This window comes from Oncorhynchus clarkii, unplaced genomic scaffold (assembly GCF_045791955.1).
Source record: "Oncorhynchus clarkii lewisi isolate Uvic-CL-2024 unplaced genomic scaffold, UVic_Ocla_1.0 unplaced_contig_10532_pilon_pilon, whole genome shotgun sequence".
In the NCBI taxonomy this organism is placed as follows: domain Eukaryota; kingdom Metazoa; phylum Chordata; class Actinopteri; order Salmoniformes; family Salmonidae; genus Oncorhynchus; species Oncorhynchus clarkii.
The window spans coordinates 122,044-148,860 of record NW_027261121.1 but is presented as its reverse complement, the minus strand read 5'-3'; the positions used below and the strand labels follow the sequence as shown (position 1 = coordinate 148,860).

Below are 26,817 nucleotides of genomic sequence, written 5' to 3'. Positions count from 1 at the left end.
GGCCCTGCCTGCAGCCATATCTGGCATGCTGATAGATCACCAACGTTGACACATCTCAACCGCATACAGGAGTCCTGAACGACAGAGACAGGGCCTGAGGGAGCAGGAGTCCTGAACGACAGAGACAGGGCCTGAGGGAGCAGGAGTCCTGAACAACAGAGACAGGGCCTGAGGGAGCAGGAGTCCTGAACCACAGAGACAGGGCCTGAGGGAGCAGGAGTCCTGAACAACAGAGACAGGGCCTGAGGGAGAAGGAGTCCTGAACCACAGAGACAGGGCCTGAGGGAGCAGGAGTCCTGAACAACAGAGACAGGGCCTGAGGGAGCAGGAGTCCTGAACAACAGAGACAGGGCCTGAGGGAGCAGGAGTCCTGAACAACAGAGACAGGGCCTGAGGGAGAAGGAGTCCTGAACAACAGAGACAGGGCCTGAGGGAGCAGGAGTCCTGAACAACAGAGACAGGGCCTGAGGGAGCAGGAGTCCTGAACGACAGAGACAGGGCCTGAGGGAGCAGGAGTCCTGAACAACAGAGACAGGGCCTGAGGGAGCAGGAGTCCTGAACAACAGAGACAGGGCCTGAGGGAGAAGGAGTCCTGAACAACAGAGACAGGGCCTGAGGGAGCAGGAGTCCTGAACGACAGAGACAGGGCCTGAGGGAGAAGGAGTCCTGAACAACAGAGACAGGGCCTGAGGGAGCAGGAGTCCTGAACCACAGAGACAGGGCCTGAGGGAGCAGGAGTCCTGAACAACAGAGACAGGGCCTGAGGGAGCAGGAGTCCTGAACAACAGAGACAGGGCCTGAGGGAGCAGGAGTCCTGAACAACAGAGACAGGGCCTGAGGGAGCAGGAGTCCTGAACAACAGAGACAGGGCCTGAGGGAGCAGGAGTCCTGAACGACAGAGACAGGGCCTGAGGGAGCAGGAGTCCTGAACCACAGAGACAGGGCCTGAGGGAGCAGGAGTCCTGAACAACAGAGACAGGGCCTGAGGGAGCAGGAGTCCTGAACAACAGAGACAGGGCCTGAGGGAGCAGGAGTCCTGAACAACAGAGACAGGGCCTGAGGGAGAAGGAGTCCTGAACAACAGAGACAGGGCCTGAGGGAGAAGGAGTCCTGAACAACAGAGACAGGGCCTGAGGGAGCAGGAGTCCTGAACAACAGAGACAGGGCCTGAGGGAGCAGGAGTCCTGAACAACAGAGACAGGGCCTGAGGGAGAAGGAGTCCTGAACAACAGAGACAGGGCCTGAGGGAGAAGGAGTCCTGAACAACAGAGACAGGGCCTGAGGGAGGAGGAGTCCTGAACAACAGAGACAGGGCCTGAGGGAGCAGGAGTCCTGAACAACAGAGACAGGGCCTGAGGGAGCAGGAGTCCTGAACAACAGAGACAGGGCCTGAGGGAGCAGGAGTCCTGAACAACAGAGACAGGGCCTGAGGGAGCAGGAGTCCTGAACGACAGAGACAGGGCCTGAGGGAGAAGGAGTCCTGAACAACAGAGACAGGGCCTGAGGGAGCAGGAGTCCTGAACAACAGAGACAGGGCCTGAGGGAGCAGGAGTCCTGAACAACAGAGACAGGGCCTGAGGGAGCAGGAGTCCTGAACAACAGAGACAGGGCCTGAGGGAGCAGGAGTCCTGAACAACAGAGACAGGGCCTGAGGGAGAAGGAGTCCTGAACAACAGAGACAGGGCCTGAGGGAGAAGGAGTCCTGAACAACAGAGACAGGGCCTGAGGGAGAAGGAGTCCTGAACAACAGAGACAGGGCCTGAGGGAGCAGGAGTCCTGAACAACAGAGACAGGGCCTGAGGGAGAAGGAGTCCTGAACAACAGAGACAGGGCCTGAGGGAGCAGGAGTCCTGAACAACAGAGACAGGGCCTGAGGGAGCAGGAGTCCTGAACAACAGAGACAGGGCCTGAGGGAGCAGGGTATCCTCTATCCTCTTCTATAGACATACTAAACACAGGACAGGTTGGAGACTCAGGAGGAAGATTTAGAATAGAATAACTGGGCCAATCTCAACTCACTCAGCAAGTCAACCTTAGCTGTCTTCATAGAATTCCTGAGCTAGAAGTCATTCAAAACAGAGAGAAAGAACTACTACAGCTGGGAACTAAGTGAGTTATAACATGTGTTCATCTTGTTCTGATTCAGAGGGGAAATCATCCAGGACATAACATCCAGACAATAATACTGGCTCAGAATAATACACTCCAACATCTCAAAACGGCAGACTTTAAAGTGACTTTCTACATCCCAAGAAGAAGAAAGTGAATTTAGACTCTTATATAGGGACTTTACCTAGGCTAAATAACAACTATGAATGCTGCTTGGTGAAATGGCAAGGTTGCACCACACATGTATCTTGTGTGACCTAGGGATAAACCTTACAATCTAGCTGTTGGAAGTGAAACCAGACAACACAGCAGTCATCAACTCAACCCTGCATCACAGCACATGGAAGGGACATTGGATTTAGCCTCTCTGAATGGTGGAGAAGTGCAATAGGCCGATCACCTTGCAGGGAAATCCTGACATCTAACATAACGTGGTGGGTCCTGTTAACTTAGCCTACATACTGCATGGACAGGAAACAGACTTTTACATCATCAAAATGGGACACAACAAATCAGACACTAAATAAACATACGACCCTGGACCCACTGGAAAGATACCACAAAGTAGCCAATGGTCCATGACAGGCAGTCGGTAAACTAGACTAATTGACTATGACATCCCAGTTAATGTTAAGTTTCATTTCCTTGACCTTTGACCCAGACACATGCCTTTTGTTCTATTGCTACATACTCTAGTCTTGTTCCTTGAATGTTTGCTTTAAAGCCTCATTTGCTTAATTGCCTGGAATGGGGCGGTTCTGTGGAAATTTCAGATCTGATAAGAGCCTTAAATATAGGTTAACGTGTGGTTAACGTATGGTTAACGTGTGGTGGGCTCTTGAGGCTGGAGCAGAAAGCTCATTACTGGCTAATGTAGATCTGCTGATTACAAGAGCCACATCAGATGTAGAGTTAGGCTACAGATGAACAAACAAGTCTGTCTTCAAGCCCTACTTACTAGACAGGGGTTTCACTGCTAGATGAGATGTCTTCAAGCCCTACTTACTAGACAGGGGTTTCACTGCTAGATGAGATGTCTTCAAGCCCTACTTACTAGACAGGGGTTTCACTGCTAGATGACGGCTCTTCAAGCCCTACTTACTAGACAGGGGTTTCACTGTTAGATGAGATGTCTTCAAGCCCTACTTACTAGACAGGGGTTTCACTGCTAGATGAGATGTCTTCAAGCCCTACTTACTAGACAGGGGTTTCACTGCTAGATGAGGCTCTTCAAGCCCTACTTACTAGACAGGGGTTTCACTGCTAGATGAGGTGTCTTCAAGCCCTACTTACTAGACAGGGGTTTCACTGCTAGATGAGATGTCTTCAAGCCCTACTTACTAGACAGGTGTTTCACTGCTAGATGACGTGTCTTCAAGCCCTACTTACTAGACAGGGGTTTCACTGCTAGATGACGGCTCTTCAAGCCCTACTTACTAGACAGGGGTTTCACTGCTAGATGAGATGTCTTCAAGCCCTACTTACTAGACAGGGGTTTCACTGCTAGATGAGATGTCTTCAAGCCCTACTTACTATACAGGGGTTTCACTGCTAGATGAGGTGTCTTCAAGCCCTACTTACTAGACAGGTGTTTCACTGCTAGATGAGGTGTCTTCAAGCCCTACTTACTAGACAGGGGTTTCACTGCTAGATGAGATGTCTTCAAGCCCTACTTACTAGACAGGGGTTTCACTGCTAGATGACGGCTCTTCAAGCCCTACTTACTAGACAGGGGTTTCACTGTTAGATGAGGTGTCTTCAAGCCCTACTTACTAGACAGGGGTTTCACTGCTAGATGAGATGTCTTCAAGCCCTACTTACTAGACAGGGGTTTCACTGCTAGATGAGATGTCTTCAAGCCCTACTTACTAGACAGGGGTTTCTCTGCTAGATGACGGCTCTTTTCCTTGTTAGCCTCTCTGCCTTTGTATGTTTATTTAGTGTCTGCTATGATCTGTTGTGTCCCATTTTGATGATGTAAAAGTCAGTTTCCTATCCATGCAGTATGTAGGCTAAATGAACAATCCCTACGGGTCCTGGTCTAAAGTAGTGCACTACATAGGGAATAGGATGCCATTTGGGATGTGACCTTTCCAGCTAGTGTTGGTTAGGGTAGACCTTTTCTCTCTGGTCTACATAGTTTACCCTGAAGACAGCATCCCTTCATGTTCAATCAGAATGAGAAAGACATGCACACTGCATCCTGGGCACATCTACAAATCATAGCAGCATTAAGACAATTGATTTGTTCGAGGGACAAAGAGCAAGGGGACAGCGTAAATCGTTCATCTTAAAGAGATGATTTCATTTGCATCTCTGGTTAATCAGGTCACTAGTTTAATCTGGGGTGACAGAGGCAATGTCTCAAGTGGCACCCTTTTCCCTACATAGAGCACTACTTTTGACCAGAGCCCCCATAGGAAACAGGGGGTAATTTGGGACACAGACATAGATGACAGCAGCAGTTCACTCAAGAGGTCGAGGTAGAGTGAACCAAACCAAGCACAGCAACATGGACCATAAAGCTGCTAGCTTTTATGGAACAATTGAATTAGATAGATACAGTATGATAGATAGGTTAGATACAGTGTGATAGATACAGTATGATGGATACAGTATGATAGATACAGTATGACAGATAGGTTTGATAGTGTGATAGATACAGTATGATAGATACAGTATGATAGATAGGTTCGATACAGTGTGATAGATAGGATAGATACAGTATGATAGATAGGATAGATACAGTATGATGGATACAGTATGATAGATACAGTATGATAGATACAGTATGATAGATACAGTATGATAGATACAGTATGATAGATACAGTATGATAGATAGGTTCGATACAGTCTGATAGATAGGTTCGATACAGTATGATAGATACAGTGTGATAGATACAGTATGATAAATACAGTGTGATAGATACAGTGTGATAGATAGGTTCGATACAGTGTGATAGATACAGTATGATAGATAGGATAGATACAGTATGATAGATACAGTGTGATAGATAGGATAGATACAGTATGATGGATACAGTATGATAGATACAGTATGACAGATACAGTATGATGGATACAGTATGATAGATACAGTATGATAGATACAGTGTGATAGATAGGATAGATACAGTATGATGGATACAGTATGATAGATACAGTATGACAGATAGGTTCGATACAGTGTGACAGATAGGATAGATACAGTATGATAGATACAGTATGATAGATAGGTTCGATACAGTGTGATAGATAGGTTCGATACAGTATGATATATACAGTATGATAGATACAGTATGATAGATACAGTGTGATAGATAGGTTCGATACAGTGTGATAGATACAGTATGATAGATAGGATAGATACAGTATGATAGATACAGTGTGATAGATACAGTATGACAGATAGGATAGATACAGTATGATAGATAGGATAGATACAGTATGATAGATACAGTATGATAGATAGGTAAGATACAGTATGATAGATACAGTATGATACAGTGTGATAGATAGGATAGATACAGTATGATAGATACAGTATGATAGATACAGTATGATAGATACAGTATGATAGATACAGTATGATAGATAGGTAAGATACAGTATGATAGATACAGTATGATAGATACAGTATGATAGATGCAGTATGATAGATAGGTTCGATACAGTATGATAGATACAGTATGATAGATACAGTATGATAGATACAGTATGATAGATAGGTTAGATACAGTATGATAGATACAGTATGATAGATACAGTATGATAGATAGGTAAGATACAGTATGATAGATACAGTATCATACAGTGTGATAGATAGGATAGATACAGTATGATAGATACAGTATGATAGATAGGTTAGATACAGTATGATAGATACAGTATGATAGATACAGTATGAAAGATAGGTAAGATACAGTATGATAGATACAGTATGATAGATACAGTATGATAGATGCAGTATGATAGATACAGTATGATAGATACAGTATGATAGATAGCTTTCATGGAACAATGTAGTGAGATATGATGAGGGATATAATCAACCATCCAACCTAACTAAGCAACAAAACATAGGGACAAAAACGTGAGAGCCAGATGCATATTTCACTCCAGTCTGATGTGTGTTCAGGCGGAGGGCTGTTTATGTCTGTCTAGGCCATATTATCTGGTTTCCCTTTATAAAGGCACGTTATGGTGAAACGTGGAAGTGAATCTACTAAAAACACACACAAAGGTGGATCGAGGGCTGATTGGCTCAAGCTCTGGTCTTCGGCACCTCAGACACCGGCCACACCGGGCCTTTAAAAACAGAGGTTCTTACTTTCTGCTGATCCACTTCCCCTCGTTCTCCTGTTTCCTGGCCGACTGTTGAGTAAGCTTCATAGAGAGACAGAGAGACCCAGGGAGCATCCCAAATGGAACCCTGTTCCATATATAGTGCACTATTTTTTGGTGAAAAGTAATGCACCATATTGGGAATACGGTGCAATTTGGGGTGCAGCCTGGGTTGTACACTCACTCCCAGCATATGAAACACGAGAGGATGCTTACCTGTCAGTTTACTAGTTTACCTGGGTGGTGCAGCTCAGTGTTATAGTGTACTAGTTTACCTGGGTGGTGCAGCAGGGTGTTATAGTGTACTAGTTTACCTGGGTGGTGCAGCATTTTAACTGGGTGGTGCAGCTCGGTGTTAGTGTACTAGTTTACCTGGGTGGTTCAGCTCGGTGTTATAGTGTACTAGTTTACCTGGGTGGTGCAGCTCGGTGTTATAGTGTACTAGTTTACCTGGGTGGTGCAGCTCGGTGTTATAGTGTACTAGTTTACCTGGGTGGTGCAGCTCGGTGTTATAGTGTACTAGTTTACCAGGGTGGTTCAGCTCGGTGTTATAGTGTACTAGTTTACCTGGGTGGTGCAGCTCAGTGTTATAGTGTACTAGTTTACCTGGGTGGTGCAGCTCGGTGTTATAGTGTACTAGTTTACCTGGGTGGTGCAGCTCGGTGTTATAGTGTACTAGTTTACCAGGGTGGTTCAGCTCGGTGTTATAGTGTACTAGTTTACCTGGGTGGTGCAGCTCAGTGTTATAGTGTACTAGTTTACCTGGGTGGTGCAGCATGGTGTTATAGTATACTAGTTTACCTGGGTGGTGCAGCATGGTGTTATAGTGTACTAGTTTACCTGGGTGGTGCAGCATGGTGTTATAGTGTACTAGTTTAACTGGGTGGTGCAGCTCGGTGTTATAGTGTACTAGTTTACCTGGGTGGTGCAGCTCGGTGTTATAGTGTACTAGTTTACCTGGGTGGTGCAGCTCGGTGTTATAGTGTACTAGTTTACCAGGGTGGTTCAGCTCGGTGTTATAGTGTACTAGTTTACCTGGGTGGTGCAGCTCAGTGTTATAGTGTACTAGTTTACCTGGGTGGTGCAGCATGGTGTTATAGTGTACTAGTTTACCTGGGTGGTGCAGCTCGGTGTTAGTGTACTAGTTTACCTGGGTGGTGCAGCATGGTGTTATAGTGTACTAGTTTACCTGGGTGGTGCAGCTCAGTGTTATAGTGTACTAGTTTACCTGGGTGGTGCAGCTCAGTGTTATAGTGTACTAGTTTACCTGGGTGGTGCAGCTCGGTGTTATAGTGTACTAGTTTACCTGGGTGGTGCAGCATGGTGTTATAGTGTACTAGTTTACCTGGGTGGTGCAGCTCAGTGTTATAGTGTACTAGTTTACCTGGGTGGTGCAGCATGGTGTTATAGTGTACTAGTTTACCTGGGTGGTGCAGCTCAGTGTTATAGTGTACTAGTTTACCTGGGTGGTGCAGCTCGGTGTTAGTGTACTAGTTTACCTGGGTGGTGCAGCTCGGTGTTAGTGTACTAGTTTACCTGGGTGGTGCAGCATGGTGTTATAATGTACTAGTTTACCTGGGTGGTGCAGCTCAGTGTTATAGTGTACTAGTTTACCTGGGTGGTGCAGCTCGGTGTTATAGTGTACTAGTTTACCTGGGTGGTTCAGCTCGGTGTTATAGTGTACTAGTTTACCTGGGTGGTGCAGCTCAGTGTTATAGTGTACTAGTTTACCTGGGTGGTGCAGCATGGTGTTATAGTATACTAGTTTACCTGGGTGGTTCAGCTCGGTGTTATAGCGTACTAGTTTTGACTATAGGGCCTGTGTTCTTCTGTATTTGTCTGACCTCATATAACTAGGAAATTAAGCTTATATCTGTGAGCAGCATGTGACTATGGGTTTGTATCAGACACACTGTCTCTGGATCCCATGTAGAGCTGTGACTATGGGTTTGTATCAGACACACTGTCTCTGGATCCCATGTAGAGATGTGACTATGGGTTTGTATCAGACACACTGCTTTAACACTCTCTCTGCAGTCCTTTCCTCCCACTCTCTCTCTCTCCCCCTCCCTCCCTCCCTCTCCCTCCCTCTCTCTCTCTCTCTCTCCCTCCCTCCCTCCCTCTCTCCCTCCCTCCCTCCCTCCCTCTCTCTCCCCCTCCCTCCCTCTCCTCTCTCCCTCCCCCTCCCTCCCTCTCTCTCTCTCCCCCTCCCTCCCTCTCCCCCCTCCCTCCCTCCCTCTCTCCCCCTCCCCCTCCCTCCCTCTCTCTCCCCCTCCCTCCCTCCCTCTCCCCCTCCCTCCCTCCCTCCCTCTCTCTCCCCCTCCCTCCCTCTCTCTCTCTCCCCCTCCCTCCCTCCCTCTCTCCCCCTCCCCCTCTCTCTCTCTCTCTCTCTCTCTCTCTCTCTCTCTCAATACACAAAAAAATACGAAGTGTGGGACTCCTTCAAAAAAATTATCAAGGTTAGCTGTCAACTTTAATATTTACGAATCATAAAATTCAAGATGCTTCCTCCCTCTCAGCCAATAGCAAGTGGAGGATAATTACTATGGCATGTTAAACTAGTTGTCCATCCCTAAACCACAGCCCCTTTAACACCAAATGTGAAACTCACATGAAAAGTAATGGTGAAGAGACAGAGTCATGCCAAGGCTGGTCAGCTGGTGTGGAATTGTTTAGCTCTAGAATGAGTAGTTATTATGCTTTGGGTTCTGACTGAGACCACAAATTCTGTTTTCTTGGACACAATATGATATATTATTATATTAAAATTGAGTTAATTAGGCTAATTTATGTTTCCAGGTCCCGTAGACAATTATTCAATAGATGATTTACATAACAATCGTAAAAAATGATGATAAGGAAAACCACAAGTACAGTAAACAGGTCGGGCTGTAATTCAGCCACTGATGGCCTCTAGATGCTGCATCTATTTATACAGTCTGTTGCGTTGGAATTTTGTCACAGTTCCAGCAGTTGGTTCGCTGTTGGCTACTTTGTTGAGGAAAAGGTTTTGATCAGGTCCCAGTCATTCTCAAAGAAAGAAGCAGGGGCTTCCACGGGACATTTAAAACATCTGGACAATCTAACATAGAATGATCTTAGTTCGATTTGCTTGATTTTTAGGAGATCACAGCAGAATAGAAAGACTTCAATCGGCTACAGTGTAGCTACAGCAGCAGGCTTTGGGTCTATGGGATGTTATTAGGGCGTTATAGCAGGGCAACGCTGCAGAAAACTTTCTTAAAGAGACAGTATCGAGAGCAAGTCTAAACGTCTAAACGGGGTGCTTGAGACGTCCCAACTCTGAGGTCACCACATTGAAGTTGAAATGTAAAACGGTTAAGGTAAGGGTTAGGTAAGGGGTATGTTTAGGGTTAATGTAATGGTATGTTTAGGGTTACGGTAACGATTGGGTTAGGCAGTGTTTCCCAAACTCTGTCCCTGGGAGCCCAAGGGGTGCACGTTTTGGTATTTGCCCTAACACTACACAATAAATTCAAATGATCAACACTTGTTATTTGAAACGGCTGTGTAGTGGTAGGGAAACAAACCAAAACGTGCACCCCTTGGGGTCCCGGGGACCGAGTTTACCCTGGGTTAGGATAGGGACGTCCCATGGATCCCTTATAGTAGTAACCCTGCCGCGGAGCGAGGTGGGTTAGTGAGCCTGCATTATTAAGCCACTCAGTCACTTTCATCCCGGGGAGAAAAAACAGATTTTATTTTAAATTACACAGGGAGGATGAACTTCGTTTTCACTGTTTTAAAGCTTGAAAAACTTCCCGGGAAAACTCAACAAAAGTCCACTTTCAGTCCAGTTTCAGCCGGTGTTGAAAGTGTGCGTATGCCCTAATCACACAATCACAGAAGAGTCCAGTCCAGAAGACTGAGAAAATAAAAACTCAACATTGTCTTTATATCCATCAAGTTAGCTGGGAAAAGTCGGTGCCTCGAGGGACAGAGTTTGAGACGCTCCCTAAATAATCATGTCACACCAAAATAAAAGACGACGTTCTTCAAATGGGCCACAGGCACAAACAATATATAATAAAGACAGATCAGAATGTTGAATAAGTGTAAATGTGTTTTTACCTGGTGTTTTCTCCTTTATTGTTGGAAGGCGGTGGATGCAGAACAGTTTGGTTATCCTCCATATCCACCACACATTTCGTATGCAGTTCCGTTTCTGCAGAGTTCAGAGCAAATGTGTCTCTGTCTTGTTGAGAAAGTTTCCATACATTTCTAATCAAAGTAGCTAGCTAGTTAGCCTAATCGTGTATCTACTTAAACTACATCTGACTGACACTTGGCAAGTTGGATTTATTTGCCCTGATTTAAGATTAGAGGTAGCTAGCTAACGTGACACATATAAGCAGCCTGTCATTTGGCTAGAAGACTTGGTTGCTAACTTTCTATCTGCAGCAACAAAAAAATATATATTTGGGATAAAAGGCTAAAGAAGGGGTACTAAAAACGAGTTAGCACGTATTAAATACAACTGTAACGTTTGCTGAATTCGGGTTCTTTTTCAGTTACGGTAACTTACCTCTCCGGTTCATGGGTCGGACTCTGACTGCAACTTTTACCTTGGTATCCGACATTTTCATCCACTTTCCTCCCAGCCTGGACTACCATCAATGTGTTAGCTAGCAAGCTATGGCTATCCGTCTGGCTCTCCCCGTCCCCGAAAAGACCAGTCCACTTTCAGCCGGTGTTGAACGTGTGAGTATGCCCTAATAACACAATCCCAAAAGAGTCCAGTCCAGAAGACAGAGAAAATAAAAACTGAACATTGTCTTTATATCCATCAAGTTATCGTCCTATGCAGATCCAGCACTGTGCTCCAGTCCCAGACAGCATCACAACCGCCATCTTCAAGTGGGAGCAGTTCACACGATTGTCTCTCTCTCTGGCTGCTGGAAATCATGCGGTGCCTTAAGGCTATGCAACAACAAAAAGGATTTCTCATAACACGAACCGAACTGCCCAATATTGGGAAACCCAGCATGGGGGATCGGGAAAAGTCGGGAACTGTATCAGTGCACGCGCTTATGGGGTTCAAAAATATTGTGAAATGTAGACTGTGTAAAATGTGTAAGAGGAAGAAGAGGAGGAGATACTAGCCCTCCTCATCAGTGGCCTGAAAGTGACTAAACTTTTACTGATGCCTTTTTTATGTCCGGGACTGGCCCGGATAGCCTAGCCTACTTAGTCGATACACCAGGAGTATAATCATTAGTCCAACACGTTTTGCAAAGGAAACGGTTTACTCCCAAAAAAGGTTTTACAATGAAAACGAGAGTTTCAATGGGACAAATTCAGGTTTCGTTCCGTTTGGATCCGTTTGGATCGTAGTGAATACACCCTATGAAACAGAACATGTGCAAATTACCTCCAAAAGTGTTCAAACAAATAGACTTCGTTAAACATAAATGAAATAAATTAACCTTCTGGCAACAGGTCTCCCTTGTAAAATAGATCTTCTGACCTCAATGGGACTTCCTGGATAAATAAAGATGAATACAATTAAATGTATTGTCTAATTAGCACCAGGCTGTCAGTTAAACATAACCAGAGATGAGAAATGTTCCTAAAATATGTAATGACATAGGTGCAGTCACTGTAATCACAGTACAGTTTTACAATTAGTAGGCCTAGTTTATTTGTATATCTCAGAAGTAATTATCCACCTGTCATTACCATGTCATTATCCACCTGTCATGACCATGTCATTATCCACCTGTCATGACCATGTCATTATCCACCTGTCATGACCATGTCATTATCCACCTGTCATTACCATGTCATTATCCACCTGTCATTACCATGTCATTATCCACCTGTCATGACCGTGTCATTATCCACCTGTCATTACCATGTCATTATCCACATGTCATTACCATGTCATTATCCACCTGTCATGACCATGTCATTATCCACCTGTCATGACCATGTCATTATCCACCTGTCATGACCATGTCATTACCCACCTGTCAAGACCATGTCATTATCCACCTGTCATGACCATGTCATTATCCACCTGTCATGACCATGTCATTACCCACCTGTCAAGACCATGTCATTATCCACCTGTCATTATCATGTTATTATCCACATGTAGTTACCATGCCATTATCCACCTGTCATTAACATGTCTTTATCCACCTGTCATTATCATGTTATTATCCACATGTCATTACCATGTCATTATCCACCTGTCATTATCATGTTATTATCCACCTGTCATGACCATGTCATTACCCACCTGTCATGGCCATGTCATTATCCACCTGTCATGACCATGTCATTATCCACCTGTCATTACCATGTCATTACCCACCTGTCATGGCCATGTCATTATCCACCTGTCATGACCATGTCATTATCCGCCTGTCATTACCATGTTATTATCCACCTATCATTACCATGTCATTATCCACCTGTCATGACCATGTCATTATCCGCCTGTCATTACCATGTCATTACCCACCTGTCGTTACCATGTCATTATCCACCTGTCATTACCATGTCATTATTCACCTGTCATTACCATGTCATTATCCGCCTGTCATTACCATGTTATTACAAAGTATTAAGGACAGGTGAAAATGGGAGGAGAGCCCAAACACCCCATGTTATTAATGCTCTTCATTTCATTCTTTCCAACAGCGTTCGAAAATAAAAACATGCTCAAAAAAAATCCTCTTAAAACATTTGTATAATTTGAATCTGGATTTTATTGTGTTACATCACAACAGGTGGAATCACCAGGCATTATGCATTTAGTTTATATTTTTTTTCACAATACAAGTCAGCCAGACAGCTAACTCTTCCTACATCATTTTTGGACTAGAATAGCATCCGAGTGAACTGAATACATCTTCACTGCATGGTCTCCACTGTCTAAAACAATCAGCGTGTTCTGTGCTGTGGCGACCAGCCCCACCGGGCGAACCAAGTCTCCACTGACCAGAGGGGTTAGGACCGGGCCGTTCTGGAGCTTTCCCAAACTCCAAATCAACCCACGCTGGGAGTCTATCACGATCACATCCCCATCCCTGTCAAAGGCCACGGCAGACATGCAGGGCCACACGGAGGCCCCCAGGCTCAGAGTAAAGCTGTCTATCTGAGAGAGCACGTTAAAGTCTTTGTTGAATATTGTCAGTCTGGTAGGCCGGGGGCCATTTGAAGGTTGTGTGGTGGTGAGCCCCAGTGTCTCCACCAGGGCGATGTTCCCCGTCACCCGACAGCAGGCCACTGCCTTGGGCCGCTGGAGGTCGGTTATGACCGCTCGGTTCATCAGAGTCACGCCACGGGCAAAGTCCACCACGACCTGGGAGAGAGTGCCGGCCTGGATGTCAGTGACCAGGATATGTCCACAGCTGTCCACGTCCACCCCCCAGGGCATCTGGAAGGAGTCCCACACCGCCAGAACATAACTCCCCCTGGAGGTGAACACTTTCACTGCACCGTCACCGGCATCCGTCACAACCACATACCCGCTGGGAGTCACCGCCACATCCACCGGGTGACACACCTCCCCGTGGCCGCGACCCCTCCGCCCGAACCCGTGCAGCCGCCTGCCCTGAGGCCCGAATACCACCACCCTCCTTTCTCCATCGTGCACCACCACCAAGGTCCCAGAGGACCCGAACACGGCCACCCCCGTGGGGTTGATCAGGGACCCCCAGCCCCCGAAGGCTGAGCGAAGCCGCAGAGCTCCAGAGCCCAGACCTCCGACCCAGCCGCTGCCTCCTCTGACCCGATGAGGGACAGGTGACCTGGGGGAGCGGGAGAGCAGAAGATCCTGGAGGTCTGTCAGCGCCTGGCAGTGGGAGGTGCTGTCAACGTCACACAGCTGCCGGCAGAAGGGGCACTCAAGCTTCTTGAGGACGGGGTGGGAGAGCGCCCGGACACATTCCAGACAGAGTACATGGCCGCAGGACAGGTTCTGAGGCCGGCGTTCCTTCTGCCGTGGGTTATACTTCTCGAAGCAGACTTTACACTCCAGTAGGTTGACGTGGATCTCTCTCAGGAGGATCCCCTCTGTTCTCAGTGAGGAAGGAGGAACAGGAACATCAGCCATGATAGTGTAGATATCCTCTCTTTTACTTTACCCGATGGCTGTCACAGTGTCAGCTCTGCTGCAGTCTCTTAACCCGACGACAGTCACAGTGTCAGCTCTGCTGCAGTCTCTTAACCCGACGACAGTCACAGTGTCAGCTCTGCTGCAGTTTCTTTACCCGACGACAGTCACAGTGTCAGCTCTGCTGCAGTTTCTTTACCCGACGACAGTCACAGTGTCAGCTCTGCTGCAGTTTCTTTACCCGACGACAGTCGCAGTGTCAGCTCTGCTGCAGTCTACCCGACGACAGTCACAGTGTCAGCTCTGCTGCAGTCTCTTAACCCGACGACAGTCACAGTGTCAGCTCTGCTGCAGTTTCTTTACCCGACGACAGTCACAGTGTCAGCTCTGCTGCTGTCTACCCAACGACAGTCAGTGTCAGCTCTGCTGCAGTCTACCCGACGACAGTCAGTGTCAGCTCTGCTGCAGTCTCTTAACCCGACGACAGTCACAGTGTCAGCTCTGTTGCAGTCTCTTAACCCGACGACAGTCACAGTGTCAGCTCTGTTGCAGTCTCTTTACCCAACGACAGTCACAGTGTCAGCTCTGCTGCAGTCTCTTTACCCAACAGCAGTCACAGTGTCAGCTCTGCTGCAGTCTCTTTACCCAACAGCAGTCACAGTGTCAGCTCTGCTGCAGTCTCTTTACCCAACGACAGTCACAGTGTCAGCTCTGCTGCAGTCTCTTTACCCGACGACAGTCACAGTGTCAGCTCTGCTGCAGTCTACCCAACGACAGTCACAGTGTCAGCTCTGCTGCAGTCTCTTTACCCGACGACAGTCACAGTGTCAGCTCTGCTGCAGTCTCTTTACCCAAAGACAGTCACAGTGTCAGCTCTGCTGCAGTCTCTTTACCCGACGACAGTCACAGTGTCAGCTCTGCTGCAGTCTGCTACGGCTGGAAAGTATTTTTGAGGAAACACGGAGGAAATATGTTGAAAGTCAGAGAGGGAAAGAGAGAGGAGGAAAGAGACGGAGAGAGGAAAACACAACAAGGGTGACATTTTGAAAGTCTGAGAGCACTGGCCTCCTGTAGGCTTAGGCTGTCATGTGACTTTGACACAGTGGGCAGGCTCACTCTGAGGCCCTCTGCTGCCCTCTAGTGGAAAGAGGTGTCACACAGGTCTGAGGAACAATTCAGTGACTTCTGGAATCTCTGAGCCATGCAGTAAAACAATTAACACTAGTCTGGATGGTAATGGGTCACTTCTGAAAGGACTTCTGTTTGTCAGAATAGACACAAGTACGCAGTGATTTAGGGGCCCTCTGCTAGTTACTCCACATTACTCTGTGTGACTTCAAAACCATCATCCTGTCATTTCTAGTCTATGGTCAAAGTCATCGCTTTAACTTCTTCCTGACTTGGCAGCAGCATCAATTAACAGCTTGTTGAAATCCATCTCTTTATAGGTCAGAACATGGAGGCTATTTCTGTCTGTTCCCTGGCGTGCCGAACGAGTGAAATCTGATCCCTCTGGCTGCTTCTCAAACAGCACCCTACTCCCTATATAGTGCACTACCTCTGACCGGCACCCAATGGGCCCTGGTCAAAAGTGGTGCACCGTATAGGGACTAGGGTGCCATTTGGGACAGGTTGGTTGAGTGGTGAGGAAGGACAGCTCCAGGCTCCAGAGCAGGCCCACTTCCCTCTCCTGCTAGAGAGCAGACCCCCCTCCAGAGGTCAATCCAGGGAATTACACATCTTCTACTGGACTAATCTCAGCAACCCAAAAACAAATCTCACTTGAGTGCTGGCCAAGCATCTTCATCTCCACAAGACTACGGTTTTGTTGACCCAAGGGCCTAATTGGACAGTGGCAAGCAAGTTCCAATAAACACCTGGAGTTGGACAAGCTATTAACTGTAGTGCTTTATACTTAGTGATTAGGCCTGTATGCAGATACTGTACCCTGGATAACTAAAATACAGCTTTGGTGTTTGGAGGAACCCAAAGTAGGGTCCCAAATGTGTTGTAGAATTATTGTGTAAATAGCTCAATATTTTGGAATCAACATGTGTACTGGAACCAGGAAGCATTCCATGATACATTATGTGCATATTATAATCATTCAGCCCTATCAACCTTTTCAACTATGAACCCTTGAATCACAATGGGAGTTACAGAGAATGGATAAGACCACATAACGAAGGACTTTGTACAAAGGCTATAGGTTTTAACCTCAACACAGTACAAGGTATTTCTAATGAGACAAACACACAGTCTACAAGACAATTGAAGAGGAAATACAAAACATTTTTAATAAAGTTTTATTAATTCAGAGTGAAAAAACAAACAAAAACACAAGTCTCCTTTTCGAGAGGGATTGTTTTGGCAAAATGGCATCTTCATTCCAGAAACAATACGCCATATTCTATACAGCCAGGGAGTCTGGTCCATGCTACCTGGGGATGAGTGTCAGTGTCTGATTTTGACATGAGAAATATTTGTGTTGAGATGATGGCTATGGTTGAATACTTCTAAAATGCACCCTTCCACCCTCCCTTCCACCCTCCCTCGAAATATTCACTTATCTGACAACTGGGTGGGTGAAAACAGCTCAGAGTGACATCGCTAAACTCCATTCGTCAAACCACATTTCTCAGGAATTATACGCAATTTTGTATACAAAAAAAAGTAGCTTAGAAAGACACAGTTATGTCAGAACAGCGTTTACTCCAAGGGGGAGGAAGGATGGATGCATTCTCAGAGTATTACCCAGGCCCAGTGACTGACAAACCTTTACTTGAGCAATAAAGGCCCGAGGGGGTGTGATATAAGGCCAATATACCACGGCTAAGGGCTGTTGTTAGGCACAATGCAACACGGCCCTTAGCAGTGGTATATTGGCCATATATCACAAACCCCTGAGGTGCCTTATTGCTATTATAAACTGGTTACCAACATAATTAGAGCAGTAAAAAATACATGTTTTGTCATACCCATGGTACACGGTCTGATATACCACGGCTGTCAGCCAATCAGCATTCAGGGCTCAAACCACCCAGTTTATAATCATCAATAGAACACTGGAATAAAGACTCAAGGAGAAATGTAGAAGGCTGAATACAAACTGCAAAAACGTGTTAAAAAGAACAAAACTACACACACACACACACACACACACACACATACATACATACATACATACATACATACATACAGGCACATGGGCGTTGAATTAAAAATGTTTACAGCAACACTGAAAAAAGACATGGTGTGAATACTGGCTTACTGATGTGGTGTGACACTGACGCAAAGACCATGCTGTCACTACTACTGTAGTAAATCTGTAGCCTCCCCCAGGCCCTCCCGAGACACTCCATTTCCACACTTAGCCATGCAAAATGCCATGAAGGCGAGAACATCCACATCGTAGGGACACAAAGCTACCTGCCTGCACAGACAGACCAAGCTCCAACTATGAACGACTGGCCTCGTCGTTTACTGGAAAAACACAGCAGCCCAGATGTGAAGGGAGAGGAAGGCTGCATTCTAAATGGCATCAAAATCCCTTTGTAGTGCACTACTTTAGAACCAGGGCCCATAGGACTCTGGTCAAAGGTCACTATAGAGGGAATAGGGTGCCATTTGGGACGTCACATAATAAATCACACAAAGGTCATGATGATGATTTCACAAAACATGACAGTAAATGTACAGCATCTCCAAAACAGCGTAAGTCAACAGTTAATATGGAGCTGGTGGAGTAAAGACAACCCTCTGACCCAGGAGGTCAAACACAACAATCACAAACGTCCGTCCTTACATGCCAAAGCAGCTTTGCATTAAAACCCTGGTGCCATATGTACCAAGCATCTCTACTCTGACAGTAGATGGCTGATCTAGGATCAGTTTGAGTATTGTAGAGCGTAATGAGTAGGATTACATTGGGACCTGATCCTAGATCAGCCCTCCTACTCAGATGTTTGATACATATGGCCTCTGTTCACATTCCTCTCTTTGTTCAAGTCATAAAAACAAACCAAAAATGGTGAACACTTGTAAATATGAACCAACTGACGATGAAGAGTTGGAGCAGAGAAGAACAGCCTTCCTCTACAGTAGTCAACACGAGAGTCCAACTTCTGTCATATTTACACAGCTATATCATCTCTGCTTCCCAAATGGCACCCTATTGTCTTCTTGGTGCAGTACATTGGACTGGGGTCTGGTCAATCTTAGTGCACTATATAAAGAATAGGGGCCCCATTTACATACAGTAGTCTGATGGAGGTGGTGGTGGTGGGGGGGCTATGTCAGAATAGTGTGAATAACAGAAGCCATATTGTTCAGGGAGGAATCCTAACCAGTCTAACTGGCAGTAGAGGCAGAATCCGGATTTGACTTCTACAGGTAACCAAAAGTAAGGCATGTGATATCAGAAATGTCTAAATGTGATCGGCAATCTAAAATAGTCATAATTATAAATACAGTTTATACAGGTTTTATACACATTTTGATATAGCCTCTATAATATATGTAAACAGACTATAAAATGTCAAAATTGTTGTTGTTGTTGTTTTCTTGGAAAACTGACTGCCACTATGATACAATAATCAATAACTAACTTATTGCATTTACAACTAGGCGAAGTCCAACCAGCCAATGAATGGGATTGTTGGAATGGAATGTTGGCATATTGACAGTTAATTGGACAAATGAATTGAATCGTTCCTCTAAAAGCTGCCCGGTTAGCTAGCTAACAAACACACACTGTAGACAAATTCCCCCAATTCATTATTTTACACATTATCTTATCACAGCACTGGCTAACCATGGTTGAGCAACTCCCTGACCAAAATGGCCGACAGCCTGTATACCATCATAAGAAGGTTCATATCCATTCTAGTATTCTAATTCTATGGGCTGAAGCACATGAAAGATATATGGTACAGGATAAACGTAGCTCTCCAATCACAGTAGTTTATCAACTCCTGTACAATGGAACATGCATTCTTCGGTTCTGACTGAGGAGAAGCAATATTGCCACCACACACACATGCTTACGCAGACACACACAAACTGATCAGCCGTAAGGTAGGTAGGAGCTCTGACCGTGTGAACCACCAGTAGGTATCTGTGTGGTTCTCTGATCTATAGGCCACACCCCCCCTCTCTCCCTCTACAACCCTGCATGGACATGGTGTCTGTCTATCCTGTCCACTGACCATGCCCCTAACCTGGGCCCACTCTCCCCTCTTATGGATGGGTGCTTCTCCGTATGTTAAAATGCACAGGGAAAGTGTCGTCTATCCTTTCTTTCTCTTCCATCTCTCCCAACATGCACCTCTTCCTCTGTGGTCCGGGGTTCTGACAGGAGAAGAGGGCGGGACTCCCCCCTGGGTGGCAGGGCTAGCATTACTTCTTCCCCAGCCCATTGGTGGATTTGTTCTTCCCTGAGCTCCGCCCACGCTGCCTGGTGGGAGGAGCCTCACCCTCAGAATGCAGTTCTCCTGCAAGGTTTAAGTTTAGGATTAAGTTTAGATAAGGTTTAAGTTTAGGATTAGGTTCAGGTTTATTATAACATATTGGTACATATCTAGAAAACACATCAAATGTGATGTCATACAATATAAAACAGTAAAAAGATATGGTGTGCGTCCTAAATGGCACCCTATTGCCTATACAGTGCACTAATTTTGACCAGAGCCCTATGGGTAGTGTGCATTGTAGAGGATGCCATTTGAGACACAACCAAGATGTCTAAATATACAGACAGTGCACCATCAAAGTCATACACAACAAATAGACATAGCCAAAGAACAGAGTGAGAGAGGGAAAGATTCTCATTGTTTTAATGTTCATATTGTGTCTGTGTTGAACAATTCGCAAAGACATCTCTAATGGACGACACATTTTGATGGTTGAACATAGTTGAAAGTAGAGGTGTGTTTCCATTGGATAAGAGGCAAGTTCCCCAATCAAACCACTAGAGGTCAGACCACTACCTAACTATATTTACAGTAAACCCTCCCAGTCAACCACTAGGTCAGACCACTACCTAACTATATTTACAGTAAACTCTCACAGTCAACCACTAGGTCAGACCACTACCTAACTGTTTTACAGTAAACCCTCCCAGTCAACCACTAGGTCAGACCACTACCTAACTGTATTTACAGTAAACTCTCCCAGTCAACCACTAGGTCAGACCACTACCTAACTATATTACAGTAAACTCTCCCAGTCAACCACTAGAAGTCAGACCACTACCTAACTATATTACAGTAAACTCTCCCAGTCAACCACTAGAGGTCAGACCACTACCTAACTATATTTACAGTAAACTCTCCCAGTCAACCACTAGAGGTCAGACCACTGCCTAGCTATATTTACAGTAAACTCTCCCAGTCTCAGATTGGATGAAACTCAAGTTACCCAACAATGGGAGGCATAAATAACTAAAAATGGCATATTACATACGAAACCCATTAATAATGACCTGCATGTGTTTAACCCTAGCGGATGAATAGAGACACCATAGTTACCTTGTTCTGTTTAACCCTAGAGGATGAATAGAGACCATAGTTACCTTGTTCTGTTTAACCCCTAGAGGATGAATAGACACCATAGTTACCTTGTTCTGTTTACCCCTAGAGGATGAATAGAGACCATAGTTACCTTGTTCTGTTTAACCCCTAGAGGATGAATAGACACCATAGTTACCTTGTTCTGTTTACCCCTAGAGGATGAATAGACACCATAGTTACCTTGTTCTGTTTAACCCCTAGAGGATGAATAGAGACACCATATTTACCTTGTTCTGTTTAACCCCTAGAGGATGAATAGAGACACCATAGTTACCTCTCCCTTGTTCTGTTTACCCCTAGAGGATGAATAGACACACCATAGTTACCTTGTTCTGTTTACCCCTAGAGGATGAATAGAGACACCATAGTTACCTTGTTCTGTTTAACCCTAGAGGATGAATAGAGACACCATAGTTACCTTGTTCTGTTTACCCCTAGAGGATGAATAGACACCATAGTTACCTTGTTCTGTTTAACCCTAGAGGATGAATAGACACCATAGTTACTTTGTTCTGTTTAACCCTAGAGGATGAATAGAGACACCATAGTTACCTTGTTCTGTTTAACCCTAGAGGATGAATAGAGACACCATAGTTACCTTGTTCTGTTTAACCCTAGAGGATGAATAGAGACACCATAGTTACCTTGTTCTGTTTACCCCTAGAGGATGAATAGACACCATAGTTACCTTGTTCTGTTTACCCCTAGAGGATGAATAGACACCATAGTTACCTTGTTCTGTTTACCCCTAGAGGATGAATAGAGACCATAGTTCCCTTGTTCTGTTTAACCCTAGAGGATGAATAGAGACACCATAGTTACCTTGTTCTGTTTACCCCTAGAGGATGAATAGACACCATAGTTACCTTGTTCTGTTTACCCCTAGAGGATGAATAGAGACCATAGTTCCCTTGTTCTGTTTAACCCTAGAGGATGAATAGAGACACCATAGTTACCTCTCCCTTGTTCTGTTTAACCCTATCGGATGAATAGAGACACCATAGTTACCTTTCCCTTGTTCTGTTTACCCCTAGAGGATGAATAGAGACACCATAGTTACCTTGTTCTGTTTAACCCTAGAGGATGAATAGACACCATAGTTACCTTTCCCTTGTTCTGTTTAACCCTAGAGGATGAATAGACACCATAGTTACCTTGTTCCGTTTAACCCTAGAGGATGAATAGAGACCATAGTTACCTTGTTCTGTTTACCCCTAGAGGATGAATAGACATCATAGTTACCTTTCCCTTGTTCTGTTTAACCCTAGAGGATGAATAGACACCATAGTTACCTTGTTCCGTTTACCCCTAGAGGATGAATAGACACCATAGTTACCTTGTTCTGTTTACCCCTAGAGGATGAATAGAGACACCATAGTTACCTTGTTCTGTTTAACCCTAGAGGATGAATAGAGACACCTAGTTACCTTGTTCTGTTTAACCCTAGAGGATGAATAGAGACACCATAGTTACCTTGTTCTGTTTAACCCTAGAGGATGAATAGAGACACCATAGTTACCTTGTTCTGTTTAACCCTAGTGGATGAATAGAGACACCATAGTTACCTTGTTCTGTTTACCCCTAGAGGATGAATAGAGACCATAGTTCCCTTGTTCTGTTTACCCCTAGAGGATGAATAGACACCATAGTTACCTTGTTCTGTTTACCCCTAGAGGATGAATAGACAACATAGTTACCTTGTTCTGTTTAACCCTAGAGGATGAATAGACACCATAGTTACCTTGTTCTGTTTACCCCTAGAGGATGAATAGAGACACCATAGTTACCTTGTTCTGTTTAACCCTAGAGGATGAATAGAGACACCTAGTTACCTTGTTCTGTTTAACCCTAGAGGATGAATAGAGACACCATAGTTACCTTGTTCTGTTTAACCCTAGAGGATGAATAGAGACACCATAGTTACCTTGTTCTGTTTAACCCTAGTGGATGAATAGAGACACCATAGTTACCTTGTTCTGTTTACCCCTAGAGGATGAATAGAGACCATAGTTCCCTTGTTCTGTTTACCCCTAGAGGATGAATAGACACCATAGTTACCTTGTTCTGTTTACCCCTAGAGGATGAATAGACAACATAGTTACCTTGTTCTGTTTAACCCTAGAGGATGAATAGACACCATAGTTGCCTTGTTCTGTTTACCCCTAGAGGATGAATAGACACCATAGTTACCTTGTTCTGTTTACCCCTAGAGGATGAATAGACACCATAGTTACATTTCCCTTGTTCTGTTTAACCCTAGAGGATGAATAGACACCATATTTACCTTGTTCTGTTTAACCCTAGAGGATGAATATAGACACCATAGTTACCTTGTTCTGTTTACCCCTAGAGGATGAATAGTCACCATAGTTCCCTTGTTCTGTTTACCCCCTAGAGGATGAATAGTCACCATAGTTCCCTTGTTCTGTTTAACCCTAGAGGATGAATAGAGACACCATAGTTACCTTGTTCTGTTTAACCCTAGAGGATGAATAGAGACACCATAGTTACCTTCTGTTTACCCCTAGAGGATGAATAGAGACACCATAGTTACCTTGTTCTGTTTACCCCTAGAGGATGAATAGAGACACCATAGTTACCTTGTTCTGTTTACCCCTAGAGGATGAATAGAGACCATAGTTCCCTTGTTCTGTTTAACCCTAGAGGATGAACAGTCACCATAGTTACCTTGTTCTGTTTAACCCTAGAGGATGAATAGACACCATAGTTACCTTTCCCTTGTTCTGACACAAAGTCCTCATTGTAGTTGCTGTCCTCACATTCAGAGTAGCTCTGTAAAACACAGGAGGGGTCAGAACAGACATGTCACTGACATAGGGCTGAGAGAACGCTACACAGCCAACAGCCAGCTGATCCAGCCACAGGCAGGAGTCCTAAATGGCATCCTCCCCCCCTATACTGTATAGTGCACTAGAGTCCTGGTGAAAAGTAGTGCACTAGGCTATATAGGGAGTAGGGTGCCATTTGGGACAAAGTCATTGGCGTGAATACAAGGTTAATGATCTACAGATGAAAAGCTGTGACATCCTGTCATGTTCTTTATAGATGAACCACAAGGTCAGATGAACCACAAGGTCATATTCCCTGAAGACTAAACTACACAGTGAGTCAGCTAGTTTATGTTGGAACTCTAAAATCACAGGTGTGGAAACTGCCATTCACAGCACGGTAAAAATGAGGGTTAAACAACATTCTACACAAATCATGGTTTCTGTAGAAAAGCTTTCCAGTTGGCTATGAGTACTTCTCAGAGAACTCTCTCAAACCCTCACTCAGAGAACTCTCTCTCAAACCCTCACTCAGAGAACTCCCTCAAACCCTCACTCTGGCCCTGGGACTTTAGGCGGCAGCAAACTTGGCTAGGCAAACTGAACGAGTGAGCTCGCATACTCCCTTAAAAAGACCTTCGCTTGAAAAACAGCAATACTACTGTTTGTCCATGTTGAGATGCTGTAGCCAGATGCTTCAAAATAGTCTGAATTAACCTAAGATAACTCAAGAAATCTGTAATTAATTTAGACATTTTTGCAGTGACTTTAGTCGCTCAATTAAGCAAACTAAATGAGACGCACAAATATCAACCCCGCCAACAAAAAATAAAATGCTAACCTCCCCTGTTATTGTAATGGTGAGAGGTTAGCATGTCTTGGGGGTATGATATAAAATGCTAACCTCCCCTGTTATTGTAATGGTGAGAGGTTAGCATGTCTTGGGGGTATGCTATAAAATGCTAACCTCCCCTGTTATTGTAATGGTGAGAGGTTAGCATGTCTTGGGGGTATGATATAAAATGCTAACCTCCCCTGTTATTGTAATGTGAGAGGTTAGCATGTCTTGGGGGTATGATATAAAATGCTAACCCCCCCTGTTATTGTAATGGTGAGAGGTTAGCATGTCTTGGGGGTATGATATAAAATTCTAACCTCCCCTGTTATTGTAATGGTGAGAGGTTAGCATGTCTTGGGGGTATGATATAAAATGCTAAGCTCCCCTGTTATTGTAATGGTGAGAGGTTAGCATGTCTTGGGGGTATGATATAAAATGCTAAGCTCCCCTGTTATTGTAATGGTGAGAGGTTAGCATGTCTTGGGGGTATGATATAAAATGCTAAGCTCCCCTGTTATTGTAATGGTGAGAGGTTAGCATGTCTTGGGGGTATGATATAAAATGCTAAGCTCCCCTGTTATTGTAATGGTGAGAGGTTAGCATGTCTTGGGGGTATGATATAAAATGCTAAGCTCCCCTGTTATTGTAATGGTGAGAGGTTAGCATGTCTTGGGGGTATGATATAAAATGCTAAGCTCCCCTGTTATTGTAATGGTGAGAGGTTAGCATGTCTTGGGGGTATGATATAAAATGCTAACCTCCGCTGTTATTGTAATGGTGAGAGGTTAGCATGTCTTGGGGGTATGCTATAAAATGCTAACCTCCCCTGTTATTGTAATGGTGAGAGGTTAGCATGTCTTGGGGGTATGATATAAAATGCTAACCTACCCTGTTATTGTAATGGTGAGAGGTTAGCATGTCTTGGGGGTATGATATAAAATGCTAACCTCACCTGTTATTGTAATGGTGAGAGGTTAGCATGTCTTGGGGGTATGATATGAAATGCTAACCAAGACATGCTAACCTCTCACCATTACAATAACAGGGGAGGTTAGCATTTTATATCACACCCCCAAGACATGCTAACCTCCCCTGTTATTGTAATGGTGAGAGGTTAGCATGTCTTGGGGCTATGATATGAAATGCTAACCTCGCCTGTTATTGTAATGGTGAGAGGTTAGCATGTCTTGGTGGTATGATATTTTTGGTCATTGCATGCTATGAATATGGGACCAAATGCTAAACCTTTGATTATTTTAATACACAAGTTAATGGGGGGGGGGGCGCTATGTACAAAAAGTGCTGTACCTATTAAACGATTCACCCGATACAGATGAAAATGCCCTCAAATTAAAGCTGACAGTCTGCACTTTAACCTCATGGCTGACAGTCGGCACTTTAACCTCATGGCTGACAGTCCGGCACTTTAACCTCATGGCTGACAGTCCGGCACTTTAACCTCATGGCTGACAGTCGGCACTTTAACCTCATGGCTGACAGTCGGCACTTCAACCTCATAGCTGACAGTAGAAGACACTACTAGTGCCTGTCATGACCTGGGATAGTCACAGTTCCAGGGACATGTGTTCTAAATGACCTGGAATAGTCACAGTTCCAGGGACATGTGTTCTAAATGACCTGGGATAGTCACAGTTCCGGGGACATGTGTTCTAAATGACCTGGGATAGTCACAGTTCCGGGGACATGTGTTCTAAATGACCTGGAATAGTCACAGTTCCAGGGACATGTGTTCTAAACGACCTGGAATAGTCACAGTTCCAGGGACATGTGTTCTAAACGACCTGGGATAGTCACAGTTCCAGTGACCTGGGTGATGAATAAAGGTGCATGTATATGGAGAATGGTTGCAGCAGGACCATCCTGTAGTCAACGAGGTGTAGTTCATATCTAGCCAGGTATGTCAGCATACCTTCTCTTTGGGGCCGTAGATCTCTGCATACCACACCATCCCATACAGACACAGGAATGTGATCAAGGCCTGGGAGGACAGGAGACAGAGTTAAGGCCACAGTCAGTTCAAGGTCACGTTTCAGCTTTATTGTCCTTGAAACAATAGTCA

General features: G+C 44.9%; 3 protein-coding genes across 3 annotated transcripts in view; all 3 read right to left on the bottom strand.

The window, feature by feature from the left end:
* LOC139404948 (kinesin-like protein KIF13A) overlaps positions 1 to 11,312 on the bottom strand; it is a 201,661-nt gene extending 190,349 nt beyond the window's left edge. Inside the window, exons 1-2 of the mRNA XM_071147495.1 lie at positions 11,002 to 11,312; positions 10,548 to 10,641 (exon numbers count right to left, since the gene is read on the bottom strand). Of these exons, the coding sequence (XP_071003596.1) occupies positions 10,548 to 10,641; positions 11,002 to 11,062 (155 nt within the window). The 5' untranslated portion in view covers positions 11,063 to 11,312. The remainder of the gene's footprint in view (positions 1 to 10,547; positions 10,642 to 11,001) is intronic.
* Positions 11,313 to 13,226: 1,914 nt separating this feature from the next.
* Positions 13,227 to 14,608, bottom strand: LOC139404953 (E3 ubiquitin-protein ligase NHLRC1-like). The gene has a single exon (XM_071147502.1). It carries the CDS (start codon positions 14,539 to 14,541, stop codon positions 13,294 to 13,296), a length of 1,248 nt encoding a protein of 415 aa, XP_071003603.1. The 5' UTR covers positions 14,542 to 14,608; the 3' UTR covers positions 13,227 to 13,293.
* A 2,225-nt stretch (positions 14,609 to 16,833) lies between these two features.
* Positions 16,834 to 26,817, bottom strand: part of LOC139404947 (phosphatidylserine synthase 1-like) — a 29,435-nt gene continuing 19,451 nt past the window's right edge. The window contains exons 11-14 of the mRNA XM_071147494.1: positions 26,668 to 26,736; positions 23,843 to 23,903; positions 17,733 to 20,033; positions 16,834 to 17,678 (exon numbers count right to left, since the gene is read on the bottom strand). Coding sequence (XP_071003595.1) covers positions 19,939 to 20,033; positions 23,843 to 23,903; positions 26,668 to 26,736 — 225 coding nt within the window. The 3' untranslated portion in view covers positions 16,834 to 17,678; positions 17,733 to 19,938. The remainder of the gene's footprint in view (positions 17,679 to 17,732; positions 20,034 to 23,842; positions 23,904 to 26,667; positions 26,737 to 26,817) is intronic.

Bases quoted from the DNA above. Each gene is read 5' to 3' on its own strand.
- LOC139404953 (XM_071147502.1), bottom strand. From the start codon at position 14,541: ATGGCTGATGTTCCTGTTCCTCCTTCCTCACTGAGAACAGAGGGGATC.